The 16,302-nt window shown below is 47.0% G+C and overlaps 1 protein-coding gene across 4 annotated transcripts in view; it reads right to left on the minus strand.

The window, feature by feature from the left end:
* Positions 1–8,878: 8,878 nt before the first annotated feature.
* The window catches only part of LOC144781980 (homeobox protein meis3), a 123,020-nt gene continuing 115,596 nt past the window's right edge, over positions 8,879–16,302 (minus strand). For 2 of the 4 annotated variants that reach the window (XM_078661081.1, XM_078661080.1), the window contains exon 13: positions 9,658–9,787. Coding sequence is in view for 2 of the 4 variants with exons in the window: in XM_078661079.1 (XP_078517205.1) it covers positions 9,519–9,787 (269 nt within the window). In the remaining 2 variants the exon portion in view is untranslated. Of the gene's footprint in view, positions 9,788–16,302 lie in introns of all 4 variants that reach the window. The other 2 variants (XM_078661079.1, XM_078661078.1) reach the window with 2 other exon arrangements.

A 16,302-nucleotide genomic window follows, 5' to 3' on the forward strand; every position in this document is an offset into this window, starting at 1 on the left:
GTCCGAAGGCCAGTGTCGTGAACTGGTAATGGCTTTCTCCAATGGTGAACCTGAGCATGTGTTTGTGCTTTCTGTTCATTGGGATGTGCAGGTAGGCGTCTTTGAGGTCTATTGTGACCATGAAGTCCCCGGTCTGCAATTGTGGGAGCACCTCTTGCAGGGAGGTCATTTTGAATTTTTGCGTTCTTATGAATTTGTTCAGGAACCGTAAGTCTAGAATGGGTCTCATTGTCTCGTCTACCTTTGGTACCAGGAAGTACGTTGAGTATATTCCTGTGTTTCTTTCCTTGAAGGGTACCCGTTCTATGGCCTGCTTCCACAGGAGTTCCTTTGCCTCCTCCTTAAGACACTGCAGCTGCTTGCTCGCTAGTGTTTTTCTTTTTGGTTTTCTGCTTGTTGGCCTCCCCTCCAACTCTATGCAGTATCCGAATTGGATAATGTTGAGGATCCATTTGTCTGATGTGATTTCCCTCCACTCTCGGAGGTAAAATCTTAATCTTCCTCCCACTGGTGTCATGTGGTCGTAGGTGTCTAGTTTGTCTTGACCCATCTGTACGTGCTGCCCCCTGGGATCTTTTTTGTGGGCGGGCACACGGAGTTTTTTGAAGTCACTTAGAGGTGGGCTGCTGCCCTCCTCTCCTATTTTGTCCCCGTCCGTTTCTCCCTCGAAAGGACTGGCCTCTTTGTTGGTACTGCCAGGACTGCTTCTGCTGACCATGCTGAGCCTGCGAGTCTGCCTGGTGCGTTTTCTGGAAAGCCTGGTGTGATGTACCTGGCTGGTTTCCGCCTCTCCCGCCGGGCCTCCGTGACGGGGTGCCCCTCTTGTTCCCTCTGAACTGCAATGCTCCCATGGATCTTGCTGTTTCGTTATCTTTTTTCAGTTGACTGAGCGTTTCATCAACTGTTGTTCCGAAAAGCGTGTTGCCGTTGAATGGTGTGTTCAGGATGCTGTGTTGCACCTCCGGTTTGAAACCTGAGATCCTGAGCCAGGCGTGCCTCCTTTCCGTGACACCCATCATCATGAGCCTGCTGGCTGTGTCTGCCCCATCCAGGGCCGTCTTAAGGCAAGAATTAGCGGTGTTCTTTCCCTCTTCAACCAGCTTTTCGGCCTTCTGCCTGGCATCCTGGGGCAGGTCCTTCACCAACTGCCCCAGCCCCTCCATGATCTGGTACATGTGCCTGTTTATCAGGGCGTTGGAATTAGCCATGCGCCAGTGGGTCGCGGCATTCCGTTCGATCCTTCTGCCCACCAGATCCATCCTTTTGCTCTCCTTATCCGGTGGCGGGCCCGAGGTAGTGGGTACGTTAGCCCTCCTCCTTGCTGTGGCCGTGATAATGGAGTCTGCGGAGACCGTGCCCTGAATGTAGGCCGGGTCCTTTGTGGCATGTTTGTACTTTTTCTCAGTTCTGGGAGTTACTGCCTTGCATGTTGCGGGCTCCCTGAATGCTTCCTTCCCCTGAGCCAAGACGCTTTCGAGCATTGGAAGGAATTGGCTCCTCGTTTGTGTTGGGAGCAATGTTTCTAGAAGGAAGTCTGCTTTCTGCTTCTCTTCGTCGAGCTTGAGCTTGAAAGCTGCTGCGGCAGATTGTATCACCGAGTTGTAGGCCCCGATGTCGTCCGGCGGCGAGGGCCTCGAGGGGTAAGTGTCGACCACCTCCTCCGGGCTGTCGGTGTCGACATCGATGTAATCTACCTCCTGAAGGTCAGAGGGTGCAGACTCTGTGTCCGTCCTGCCATCCTCTTCCTCCCCATAGTTGTAACTATCGTAGGGATTCTCGTACTTCTCCTGGTCGTCGATCACCTCGACGTCCTGGTCTTGTTCCTCAGCGACTTCGGCGATCTCCTCTTCCTCCTCGACCGCCTCCACCACCTCCACCACCGGTGGCTTGGTCTTGTGAGGGATCGTGAAGGCTTTCATCTTTGCGTCGAAATCTTTCTTCCGCTGCATGATGTTCTCCATTTCTGCCTCGAGGCGCCTTCTCTTCTTCTCCATCTCGGCCGCGTGTTCCGCGTCGGATGGGTCGGCCGCTCTTTTCGGCGGATGGCTCGTCGCCGTGCCTTTCGGTGTCGAAGTTTTCGACGTCGACGTCGAACCGGATTTTGGGTCTCTGGTCGTCGTCATCAGTTTTGGGTCTTTCTCCCTCGGCGTCGATCGATCCTTTTCGGGGACGATTTTCGACGTTTTCTGCTGATCAGCAGCTCTCGGCGCCGGGGACTCCTTCTCGGAGGATCCGCTGGGCCTGGGAGTAGTCGCGGACGCCGCCTTTATTGGCGTCGGCGCTTTCGGGGTCTTGCCCTCGATTTTTCTAGATTCAGAGTCTCTCGGGTTCTTGGGGGCCGAAGAGTCTCCTACCTTGTCAGAAGTCTTCGTGTAATCGGTCTCTACGGCCGTGTAGCTGTCGTCTTCGGCGGCAGCGTTGTCTTCTTCCTCGGAGGACATCCCCAGCTCGTAGAGTGACGGAGTTGGGGCCTTCCCCTGCAGGGCGGCGTGTGCTACTCTCTGCCTCTCTCTCACACGAAGGGTCTTCGGGGCGAAGGCGGAACAGGCGTTGCAGTCTCCGCTTTCGTGGTTCACCGGTAGGCAAAGGTTGCATACCGGGTGCTGGTCCTTCTGCGCTTACTTGTGGTGGCAGTTACGGCAGAACTTGAACGACGTGTTGTCCATCATCGAGCGTCCAGGGCCTCTCTGGTCGCGTGTTCCTCGACGGTCGTCGAGGATCTCGATGGAAAACGCCTTATCCTTGCTGACTTTTCGTCGATGAAGTCCCCTGGAGTCTTCAGATGACTTCTCCTCGTCTTTTCAGTATTTTCTTTCTTCTTTCTTCAAAAATGTCTGGAGCCCAAACGGGAACGATCCAGACCCGACCGCGGAAAAAAAGAATCTGAAGATGGCGCCCAAGAGTGGGAGCTTCCGCAGGAAGCATGCCGACGTCACCGGAAATACACCCAAGGGGGTGTGACGCCGATGCCCACCTGGGCTAAGAAAAAAAAAAAAGAAAAGACTACGAATCCGGACCCAACCACAAGACCGCGGAATAATGCACAGCATAGTGAATCCAGAAAGATTCACGCTGCAAAATTTGAGGTTGCTGTTGCTCTGCTCGAGCCAGATGAAATAGGTCCATAGCCTGCGTGTGCCTTCACATTTCAATGGTGCCACAGCTACATGTCATGTCTGACCCCCTCAAAAACTCCTTGCATACAGTGCATGTTATGAATCGTGCTAACATCTTACAGGCCTCGGGATTTGAAAGGGAGTTGCCACATTAAATATTCTTTAGTGGCCTAGCAAGAGGACTCATTCTTTACCTACTGGAAGTCCTCCTCCCTCTTAACCCACAAAAAGTGGCTTAACGCCACTTTGTAAATATGGTGCAGGGCATAGTGTCACCGGAACGTCACTGTATTATTCCCTTGCAAATATGCCCCTATATGTCACAGACATCTTCATAGGTGGTAGGTATGCTGATGCATGGTTGTGTCTCTTCTCATACTTTCTCCCACCTCCGTCGGACTATTTTATGGTCTGTTGGACCGATTTTTGCTATTAATTTCCCTGATATTACCACAAATATTGCCTGTAGCACACACAAATGCATGCAGTCTCCCACATCTTGGAAAGCATATATACAGCAGGTCTTTTCAAGTTTAAAACAAACCAGATTTTATATGTGGGTCAATCTTTTTTAGCTGCCTGATTCAGTAAGGGGAGACACTTATATTTTGGTGCCTGGTCCTCTTCTCTGTCCCAGTTCGACCCTGCCTGGTCATTCCGGACTCTAAATACTCTTCTGGGCCAAAGGCTGTTTATCTATTGTCAGTGTGCAATAAATCAAAACATATATTTTCTTAGAATGCCATCCTTCCCACTTCCTTTTCAACCCAACCAGACATCCTACCCTCTAGAAGCCTACTCTTAACCATCGAAGTCCACTCTTCAACTCTCCTGTGTCTTCCATCAATGCAAGACCTCTTAATATGAATCACTTTAACATCTGTGATCTGCTCTCAGACTTTACCATTGACCTGCTCTATATAACTGAGGCGGATGCAGGTCCAATTCTCCATGAAACTATACTCCTAGGCTACTTAATCCTCATAGACAACTTCTAGGGCAAAGAAGACTGGAGGTAGAGTGAGTGCCATCTGCAAAAACTCTATGCCGGTAAAATCCATGATAATCTGTGCTGTTCCTTATTGTGAATCTACGCTTGTCTGAAATCTTCCTTCACCAACTTTCACATAGTTGTTTCTCTGTATCCAATAGCCTCCATGTTATAAGCATGAATTTGCAGACCTCTTCATAGATTGTCAAACATCTTAGCAAGTCTATACATGAGGATGTCAGTATATGGTTTGACAAAACTAAATTACCCGCAACCAAATTCTTTCCCTACAAGCTGGAATCACCGAAACGTGTTCAAATACTTTCTGCTCCTAGCCATATAACTCAGTACTCGTGATGCAACTTTTATCCCTCCTTAACTCATCGGTTTCCAGTAAATATCGTGACATGGCCTGATCATGCTATACATCTTTTCGAGCTCCACATATTGCCCATCTGCACTTTATCATTCATTTCACGTCAGACAAATCAGGAAGTGACATACTAGTCTATGGTAAATGAACACATTACCACTCATCCTCCATCTGGCCAAAAGCGCTTGACTTATTTCCAAACTCATCACCCCACGTAAGGGATCTCGGCGTGATTAGGGACCGAAGCTTCTTGCAGATTCTTCAAATGAATCAGACTACAAGTTTCTTCTACACAATGAGATCATATGTTGAATTTTCCCTAGGTTTATAAGTCATCCTCCCCTTGTTCTTTCACGCCTTGATCATATCAATGAACCTTGAAGTATCCCAGCATGTCAGGCAGACGACATAGAGAAAAAAAGATGTAGCCGTGGGACAACTTCTTAAACTGAATACTCAATCTTGAATTTTACCTGCTCTTCATTCTCTTCACTGGCTGCCAGTGGCAAAACAGATCACCTTCAAAGACATATGCGAAGCTTATTGTTTGTGCCATCCATGGCTCTGGACTTCTGTTGCTTCAGCACAACTCCATGCCTACCACTAAACCAGGGGCTTTAAACCTAGGAGGAGTCCTCTTTTGACCATCCCTTATTTAAAAAAATCCTACACCGGCGCAAACTCCTCAGTTCAAACCGGCCAAATATGGAGCTAACTCACTTCTAGGATAAGCATAATCTACAAAGGTCTGGAATTCCGGAAAGCATTATGCAATTGATAATTACTAAACAAGGACAGGTATGACTGCATCTATTCGCACACTATTCCCGACCACCTCATACCTATGCTCAGCACTGCTTCTGCACCATGGTTACTGTATGTCTCCAACCCTCGCACACCTCAACGGATAGTAGCAACATAAGGGATTCTTACTACAAACAGTACTATTATCACCCATGATTCCAGAAAGGGAGTCCAGGAACCTGATGCAAATCAGAGCTTGTTATGACCCCACCAGGTGAATGAAGCACTAAATAAATGTTACAATATAATACAAAAAGGACAGTACTTCCACTCTAAGGAGGCACACAAGACACCTCAGACACTTTTTGAAATTTTGAGCCTCGTCGCCAGTAACAGTGCAAGGATTCATGAGCCTTTTTTTGTAATTCGGCACTACCATTAGGTGACACTGTATGGAAGCGCTAACGCTCTTCATCAGTGAAATCTGTTTCATTCACTTATCACAACCAGCTACAGAGCCGAGTTCTGAAAATACCCCTGACACTAAGGGTGACCTGCTGATTATGAATAGTAGCTTGCACATGGTATCTCACTGTAATGGCACGAGAAGCTAAAAACTACTTAATAGCATGTATACAACCTAACTACCAGTGGCTCTGTTTATTTCGAGCATTCCATCCATTACACACAGACAGCACCAATTAGGCTTCAGAAAAGGTTGCAGCACAGAGACAGCGATCCTCGATGTCATCGATGACTTACACAAATCACTCAATGCAGGCCAATGCTCCCTACCCATTCTCCTGGACTTATCGGCTGCCTTCGACACAGTAGACCATAACCTACTCATCAAGGTACTTCATGATAGAGTAGGGGCAGAAGAGGTGGTCCTCAAGTGGTTCTCCTCCTTTCTCCAGAACTGCTGCCAAAGAATAAAGATTAGAAACTTTTCAACAGACCTTCACCCCGTCAGCAGAAGTGTCCCCTAGGGTTCAGTTCCATCACCTCAACTGTTCAACATCTACATGGAACCCCTCAATACCATACTCAAAAAGTCGAACATCCCCTTCCACCTCTATGCGGACGACACCCAGATCTACCTTGAAACATCATCTGTTGATGATATTCACAGACTCAATGACACTCTTAGAATAGTCCAACACTGGCTATCACAAAACCACCTGAAACTCAATAAAGACAAAACGGAAATCCTCCTCATCTCCAACAAAGTGTTGGAATGGCTAAAAGCAATTGACGCCCTAAACGTCAATCTCACCCTGGCGGATTCTGTAAAATCGCTCGGAATCACCCTTGACCCCAAACTTGACATGACCAACCACATTAAGAACACCGCCAAGAGCGCCTTCTTTAACCTGAAGCTTCTTAACAAAATTAAACCCTTGATCCCGCCTAACGACCTCCAACAAACCACTCAATCCCTGGTGCTCTCAAGACTAGACTATGGGAAGGCCTCCCTCACAGGTACAGCAAAATCCCACCTAGCCCCTCTCAGATCTACGCTCAACGCAGCAGCCAGAATGGCCACCGGAGTGAAGAAGTTTGATCACATCTCGCCCGCACTCAGACAGCTAAAATTGCTCCCAATTAAAAAGCGTGCCAAATCAGAACGGCCTGCCTCACATACAAATCCCTCCAGGGAAACCAGCCTACCTGGCCGTCAAACTCAAGAAGGCGGTCAAACAAGAAGCCTCAGAAGCTCCAACACTCTACTCCTCATCCCGCTGAAAATCCACAAACAAAAAAACGCTTCACGATCCTTCTCTGGAAATTCCCCCAAAATCTGGAACTCCATCCCGGTTCATATCAGAACTACCCCCTCCTTCTTACAATTCAAAAGACAACTCAAAGACCACTTCCTTAACCAGTTTCTCCCTAATGGATAATTGCGGCTGAAAAGCCTAAACCTGCACTTCGCAGGACAGAATCACTGCCTCACCAAGACTTATACCTCTTCCCCTCCTGGCATGTGCTCATTACTGTGACTCAATGTCTTCCTTCCCTGTATTTATTATTTAATCACTCAGGACTTCTTATTACGCTTTGAATCAATGTGTGTATGACCTCCTAAATATGTTGCTTTAACCCATGTTGTGAAGCGCTCCGATACCTTCGGTTCTGGCTAGCACTATACAAAACTCTACAATAAATAAATAAATAATTACTTATGACCTGCCTATGTTATTCAAATTCCAATAGTCTAGTGGTGCTGTTGGCACGTGATGCAGGAATCTCTTATCAACATCATATAATTCGGGATGTTGGAGTACATCGCTTTTCTATGAGAATAATTAACATATACATGTGCATGTTACAAACTGGGTTTCATATCAATAAGAGTTGCATGGAAAAGATATGATTGTGAATCAGCAAAAACCGTAGGTAACCCATTTGCCCTTGATGAATCAGCCTGAATTTGCCCATGAAATTGTGTCTAGGAGGGCCTATATCTTGATGACAAAGGAAGGAATGTAAATACTATCCTGCAATGATGGCACAGGAAGAGATCAGTTACTTACCTGTAACAACAGCCCAGAGCTTGAAACTTTCTCAGATGCACATACCTTGCATCATTACACCATCTAGTGGCCGGGACCAGAACTTTATTTAATACAAATAGAAGTTTTACTTTTGACAATACCCTAATGCCACAGGTAATAGTCATATATGTTGAAAGCAATAGTAAGGATAGCCAGAAGGTACACATGTCCTTATTTATAAGCCCCTGCGTCACTTTTGCATCGCCGGTGAGTCACTTTCTGTGACGCACCAGCGGCGTAAAAAATGCACCATGTTGCGTCATATTTACAAAGTAACGCATCTCTGTAGATGCGTCACTTTGTAAATCCCTGCGCCACATTATACCTGCAGGGTGGGCGTTCTGACGCAAGTAAGCCTCGTAGAAGGGACGCAGTGAAATCTATGAGATTTCACTGCATCACATCTAGGACGTACATGCGTCATTATCTTACGCCTGCCTCACAGCAGGCGTAAGACTGATGCAGGCACATTGAAATGGGACTTGCCCATGTTAAATAACCCATTGCTGAGGTTGCGTCACTTTTGTCACACTCCAGCAATACGTCATTTTTGCACCTACAGATATGTCAGAAATACTGACGTATCTGTAACTCCTTGCCACATGATGCATCGGATTGTAAATATGAAGCATTCAGCATGTTGCAAGGAGGGCGCAATAAAAAGTGATGCATCGCTGCTTTCACACAGCAATGCGTCACTTTTTATAAATGAGGCCCTAAGTGAGCTGTGGTATAACAACCAATGATGAGAAAGGAAGGGTTACAAATGTTAGTCACATACATGTCATAATGACTTGGTATGTAGTGCTTTAAATATCTTGGCTGGTATTAAGAGGAGATCATTGGAGGCTATTGTATAATACCATGAGGATATAAGAAGCTGAATAAATATTCTAGTGACACAAGAAGCGCTGGTATATATTGATCTAGGGTTCTAGATGCAATTGTACATCTTGATGATCTAGTCAACTGTAGAAATTCCCCAATTACACAGGAAGATGTAGTAAAGAAACATAGATGTAACTACACCGATGAGGACTGAAGAAGATGTGAATGAAAAGCACTCATCCTTTGAAAAAACACATAAGTTAATTAGTTATGGCTGTGTCATTTTTTATGTGAAATAAATATATATATTTCTACGTACACAATACAGGTTTTTGAATTTTTTATCATAAAAAACAGATAAAACAAGACAAACAACAACCCGAACCCACCCCGAACCCCAAAAATGTACAAGTTAACTTAGTCCCGCGTTCTGAGCAACGAAGTAGAAAAGAGAACTTGAGTGTATCTCTGTTCATAAAGTCCCAGAAAAGATTTTAGCGCTCCTCTGATTCAGGTGTCTTTTACTTGGTCCATTCAATCACAGACAAAAGAAAACAGAAAATGCCTTCTTTTTTTTTCATAAATACAATCAGGAAACCTCGTCTCAGGCCGATCTGGGTTTAAAATTCAAGTCTATTTTTTTAATGTGCCAAAGTTCCTATTTTCCGAAGAGACCTGCTTTCTCCCCTTTCATCCAGACGATCCAGAGAGCCGGAAACAGCTTCCAAAAATGTCCATTTGATTTCCTTTTCTCTCCCGGTGTGGTGATCGGGCCCCGTCTTGTCTGTTTAGGGACACAGTGCTCGTGAGGTGACAAGAAGGGCGTGGGGAGTGAGTTTGGGCAAAAAGGCGAGGTGAGGGGCGGGAGAGGAAAGGGGCAGTACAGAGGAGCGTGGGGGGGGACCCCCTCAGTGCGCGTGTATGTCCATGGCTTGTCCGTTCACAATGGGCTCCCCGGGACTCTGGGCCGACATCATGTGATGGGGCGAGGGCCCGTTGGGCATCATGACTGCCGTGTGGTGGGGGTGGCCCGGGAGGTAGGAGTGCAGTGCAGGTCCGTGCCGCAGTCCGGCGGGATGGGGGGTCATCTGTGGAGGGGTGTACCCAGCTTGCGTGAATCCCATGGCCATCGGCCCTCCGGGGTAATCCCCAGGCATACCCGCCATGCCTTGGAAGCCTGCAGCAGACGAGAGGGAGAGAGAGAAAAAAAAACTGTGAGCGTTTGATTCATCGCACCTCGTGCTAATAATACTGAAAAATGTGTACAACTTCCTCGGCGCTGCCAGCATAAACACAGGGCCTCCGCCAGGACTTTCGTGCGCTTTCGGAGCCAGCTGATATTTGTGTCTTTATTTTTAACTGTCAAGGCAATGATCATAATAAAAACAGAGGCAACATCTTGTCTTTATAAAGCTCTGACAGGGGACTGGGCATGAAACGAGTGACTTGATACCATGGTGCGGTTTTGTGGCCAAACCAGATCTCTGTTGACAGTTCTCCCCAGGACTAGATGTTACAACACACACCTCAAAATCACTCAAAATGTTAAATCTGGAACCCAAAGAGGTTGCTGGGAGAGAACTACTTCTGTGCTCAGATACAACAGGCACATTTTCGGTCACCTGAAAGACCTCCACTGGCTCCCCGTCAACAAAAGAATAACTTTCCGTCTCCTGACCCACGCACACAAAGCCCTCTACGACCTCAACACGCGACTGTCCTTCTACACCCCCACCCGCCAACTACGATCGTCCAATCAAGCCCTCGCCGCAATTCCGTGCATCCATAGATCCACCATGGGGGGAAGATCGTTCTCCTACTTAGCGGCCAAAACCTGGAATTCTCTCCCCACCCACCTCCGCCTTACACAGAACTATCTCTCCTTCAGAAAGCAACTAAAAACTTGGATATTCGATAAGTAACGTACCCCCCCTCCCCCAAGCGCCTTGAGACCCTCTGGGTGAGTAGTGCGCTATACAAATTCTTGAACTTGAACTTACTGGCTGTCTTTGGGTTGGTTGCTAGTTAGGCAGTGGCGGCTTCTCCGCTATGGCGGAGGAGTGTCACCCCACACCCATGCTGAGAGCCAGCTGAGCGCGGGAAAAATAAAATGATAATAAAACCATTTTATTATCATTTTATTTTACTTTCCGCACTTGAGCCAGCAAGCCAAGTCTGTGCGGGGCCATGACGAGAACAGGGGGCGGAGTACTGCACCCTGAAAGAGCGCATGATGGTGTGCCTGTCTAAGGCCGGCAAAACTGTCATGCGCACTTTGATCTCTCTCCGCCCGAGCTGTGTTGTACCCCATGGTGGAGTACAGGCAGAGGCTCCTAGGACCTGAGCGAGCATTAAATAAGCCAGCTCAAGCTAATCATGGCGCTGCTCTCTCGAAGCTATATTACAAGTATCAGAGCAGCGCCATGATTGGCACTAGGAATCCTAGCAGTGTGCAGCAGCCCCATGGGAATTGGAGTCCGACTGGAGTAGAAGAACCCCGTAACGGCAGTGGCAGGTAAGTGCTTTTTTGTTTTTTCTTTTATTTAAACCCCCTCCACCACAACCCGCCCTACCACCCATTAAGGAGAGCAGCTGCTACTGATGTTAGGTTGTTCATTGCAGCTCCTTGTCTCTACAACTGGAGGAGAGATTCACCTAATCTCTCTGGGAGAAGGCATTTACCGGGTTTACCAGGAGAAGGGTTCACTCTGAGACTCTTGCAGAAAGGATTCACCTTAGCATTCTGGCAGAAGGGATTCACCCTGAGACTCTTGCAGAAAGGATTCACCTTAGCATTCTGGCAGAAGGGGTTCGCCCTGGGTCTTTGTCAGAAAGGATTCACCTTAGCATTCTGGCAGAAGGGAGTCACCCTAAGTCTCTGGCAGAAAGGATTCACCTTAGCATTTGAGCAGAAAGAATTCACAGTTTCTTTCTGGGAAAAGAGGTTCATCATAGCTCCCTGAGAGAAGAATTTAGACTGGTTTCACAAGAGACAATATTCATCTAGAATCTCCGGCAGAAGGAATTTACTGTAGCACTCTGGGAGAAGAGACACACCTTGGCTCTGGGAGAAGGGTTAACCCTGGTTCCATGAGAGACTAAACTCGCCTGGCCACTCTGGTAGAAGGGAGTCACTGTAGCACTCTGGGAGAAGAGACACGCCTTGGCTCTGGGAGAAGGGTTAACCCTGGTTCTACCAGAGACTAAACTCGCCTGGCCACTCTGGTAGAAGGGATTCCCCATAGTACAAAGGGAGAAGGGATTCAACGTGGCTCTCTGAGAGCGCACTTTGGCTCTCTGGGAGAAGAGATGCAGCTTGGCTCTCTGGGAAGAGACATTCACCTGGCTCTCCATGGAAGGGTTCATCATGACTCTCCAGAATAGGGTTCACCTGGTCACTGAGAGAAGGGATTCACCTTAGCACTCTGGGAGGAGGAAGTTACGTTGGCAGGGATTTACCGTGCTCACCCTGTCTCTCCAAGAATAGAAGATCACATGGGCTCTCTGACCTAAGGGATCCGCCACTACCTTCTGGGAGGAGGAATGCATCTTGGCTCTCTGGATTTGTCTTTTCTCTCTAGGAGAAGAGATTCAAGTGGCTCCCCGGGAGTAGATTCACCCTGGCTTTCCAAGAGAAGGGTTCTCTTTGACTCTCCAGAAGGATGCCACATCTGGAATTGGAGCTTGAAGGAGAGTTATCGAGGGGTAAGTGAACTGAATGCACTAGAGTAAAAGACAGTCTATGCCCTCTATGTCTACAGGTGCACCCGCAGCATTATGGATCAGGCAGTCAATCAATATCTATAGTTATTGGCCCTCAACAGTCTTATGTACTCTAACTGATATGTGGCCTCCTAGCTTGAGTTTAGAGTTCAGAGTAAATCTGATATTGGATTGGTGTTGTACATCACTTTACACATCACTATGTGAACTCTAACTTTAAATCACCTTAAAGGGGCTTGTGGGGGCTTCATAATCCAGTCAGCTCACCTGCTGAGGTCTGGGTGCATTTAGCAGCTATTCTGTGGGCAAACTGGTTTCTGGGCAAATTGGGGGCAGACCTGATTGATGAGGGTTTTTACAAGGACAGCAGGGCCGAAGAGAAGTCCGCTCAAACTAACATAAAAGCGACTCTGCTCTACCACTCCAAGCTTTAGTTAGGGTTTAGGAGAACACATTTTTGATTTACCCATGGGATTGTCAGCCTAAATGGGGATTCCATTGTCTGAGTAATACAAGTTCAGTGGATTGGTACAACTTTGTGCGGGATAACAAGCTCTGCTAGCAGATGTGTTTTATAATAAACCCATTCTTGCTCAGGGACATTTCACATAAAAGACCTGGGAAAAACTTCCGGTGTTGCAAGTTCCTAAAAGCTTTGTTTTAAGGTTAACGTTCAAGGAACAATTCTGTGGGAGGAATAAATGTTGTCTTTGTGTTTTGTGCTCAGCCACAAAGGAGGAAAGAAATAGATGAATACCAATTTTGTTGCAGCCACTAGACGGCGGAATTGTGCACAGCATGTGAATCTAGGAGAGATTTAATGCTGCAAGAATACCACTTTTGGTGCAGTTCTTGGGCATGTGACAAATAATCAGCTGCTAAGAGTGCCGCCAGCCGGGGCACTAGGCTGTCAATACAAAGAACAAAGGCTTCCCTCAGGCTTGACATGGAGGTCAAGCTGCTGCTGGAAAGGATGTACGTTGTTACAACGCATGCTTTTACTATGCATGCCTTTACAACACAGGTTTTTCAACGCAAGTCGTTACAACGACTTGCGTGGGGGGGTGCTGGATAGTGAATAGTTTAACTTACTATTCCAACTCCAGCCCCCGTGGATAGTAGGGAAGGTGTTGGATAGTAAATTAAACTATTACCTATCCTAGAGCGCCCCCCAGCGCAATTCGTTGTAATGACTTGCGTTGAAAAACCTGCGTTGTAAAGGCACTGCGTGGTAAAAGTTGCGTCGTAGAGGATGTTTCCCGCTGGAAAAGGACCCCTTGGCAGCAAGGAGGTGCTTGAAATTGAAAAATAGAAGTGCAGGTACACTGTACCAGGGTACCTGCTTGTTTCTGAGAAATGCTGGTACCCTCCAATTAAAAGTATTACGTCTCTCTTGAGAAGTGCAGGTACTTTTGCTCACAAAATAAAAAAAGTGCAAGTACTCAGTTCCAGCCAATTTAAACCACGATCAAGGGGAAAACCCTTGACTCTCTCTCTGTACAAAAACCTCCCCCGGGGCCTCAACATCAAGGGAATTTATTGGTAAGATCATTTACATCAAGATATCAACCAGCTGACCATAAAGGAGCTTCAAACAACGCATCTGGCCCTTCCTGACTATAACTCTACAGGAAACAGTGGCCAGAGGAGTGGAGGGCCTCCATGGAGAGGCAGGTTTGTCCCAGGTTAGCAGAAAAAAAAAGATTCATTACGGTCCATATCAACATGCCTAAAGGAACAATTGGGCAATTCGATTTTATTTCAATAGACCGGTGTATTTCTTTCTTTGCAGAGTGTTTTGTTCAATGCACCTTTGACCGCAAGATAGCTCAGTGAGTTGATGTTACCTGTTGACATATACTGTGATCTCTATACGATGCAAAAACAAACTCTAATAAACCTAGCTCACACTGCAATCATTCCTAAAGCAGTAAATTAAGCACCGTCAAAGGGAGTTATAGACAGTGCTTATAACGACACTGGAGTGGTATAAAGCACTATATAAAAATAGCTTATTATTAATTAGCTGCGCTGTATGTGCAACAAGATTTTTGTTTCACCACACTTGCTTATAAAATCTTGGCAATGCCCACAGATTCTGTATGCCCCCACATCCTACAAGTGCCGCTCTGGCACACACTGCTTTTTCATATGCTGCACGTCTGGCGAGCTGCTAATGTTGTGGAAACTGTGATTTTCCAAACGCAGGGGTTGGAAAAAGAAAGAAATTAAAGGCACACGCCTCAAAAGCGGCAATTTGAATTGGAGCTTTGCGGCCCCCGTTATGGAAGCGTTTTCACTTTTTGATCGGGTTTATATGAATTCCCTTGTCCTTTCCCTCCGAAAGGCTATCTATGATCCCTCCTCGGTCTTCTTACCCTCTCCCTTTGCTCTATCACTCCTCTCTGCGCCTCAATTCACTCTTACCTTTCAGCACCGTCCTCCTCACGCTTACACAAACTTGCCCTATCTCACTTTTTCTTTTTCTTTTTTCCGAGACTCACTCTTTGCAAATCTCTTTCATTGTTTTTTTTGTTTTTGCTTTCCACACCCCTTTTGGCGTTCCCTTCTCTCTCGCCCCCACTTCCTAATAAATCCCCAATCCCTCCCAAATTTCCTAAGCTTCGTTTTTCGTATTTTCTGGAACCTCCCCTCTGCACCTCCTCAACACATGAGTCTCTGGTGCTAGGTGCAGTCCGGCCATTCGCTGATAGTTAGTCTAGAACCCCTATATCTGCTCCATCCACTGCATTGTGCTCTTGGGCCCCAAATGGGATATGAATCCTGCCCACTCAACCCCTAGTCACAACTTTGCCCTTCCCTGCCTTGACAGCTGAGTGAAAGGGCCTGCCCTCTTAGTCGTCATTCCTCGCGATATCTACGCCGACAGTGCAAAATAACCTCGCGTTGCTGCAGCACCCGACTAAGGTAGGTGGAAGAGACACAGAGATGGTATTAGGGAGATTATAAACTAAGTACACTATAGACACATCTTACAGGGTGAGATGCGAGAACTCCACCATTACATTTCTAGTTGTCTTACATTCAGTTAGGGTTTTGTTTTGCTATGCAGAGGTGAGAGGTAACAATGTCAGTGCACAGAGTACTACACTGCTTTCTGTTCACTGCAATGCCTAGTATGGTGAGAGCAGGGTCTGTGAGAAACGTGTCGGAGGTATTTTGGCGGGAAAAGCCATGCTATTAGGTGATGGGAGGAAAACGTTTTGACTATCGCTGGAAACCTTATCCAGCAGGATGAGGGGCTCAAAGGAGTCTGGGGTTAAAAAAGTTAAGAGGCTGGCGCAAAAAAAGTTCCCAGGACAGCCGAGGAGGGGGAAGCCATTCATTGCAATCTCGAGAGATATAAATACATGGTTACGCCTCCGTGTTAACCATGTAAAACCCTCCTGAGCCTGCCAGCTGTTATAACTGAATACCATTTTATTTAGAGTAAAATGAGCCCCATCTAACTCACAAAATCCTAGGAGATTTTGGGTGGCCTTCCTGGAAGGTACCAGAAGCCAGCCTACGCGCAGCAGCCAATCAGGAACAGGCTGAACTCCAAACCTTGGCATGGGTAATTCTTGCCTCCCTCCTCACTGCCCGTCCAGATAGGATGTGTGTCTCTTAAAAAAGTGCTCTGGCGGCGAAAGAGGGGGACAGGAACGAGGGAGCACGGGGTTAGAGAGGGAAAGAAAGCTTTAAACCGCTTCTTTGTAGTCGGGGCCTGGCCTAGCGGAGGCTTGCTGACCCATACTAAATAGCAGCCTGGCAGTGGAGAAATCTGCATACCTATGCAGTCACTTTGATTAGATGTGCTGGCAGTGACTGCGTATTTAACCGAGCTTCTATCAATTAGCCCTTCCTGGGGGCTCCAGACCCCTCATCTGTGGCTAATGTTCAACGCTCTTTTCCATTGATTCCCTAATTTACTTCTATTCACGCTGCTTAGCCACAGCTCCGGGGACT

Source organism: Lissotriton helveticus, chromosome 9, assembly GCF_964261635.1.
Source record: "Lissotriton helveticus chromosome 9, aLisHel1.1, whole genome shotgun sequence".
Classification (NCBI taxonomy): domain Eukaryota; kingdom Metazoa; phylum Chordata; class Amphibia; order Caudata; family Salamandridae; genus Lissotriton; species Lissotriton helveticus.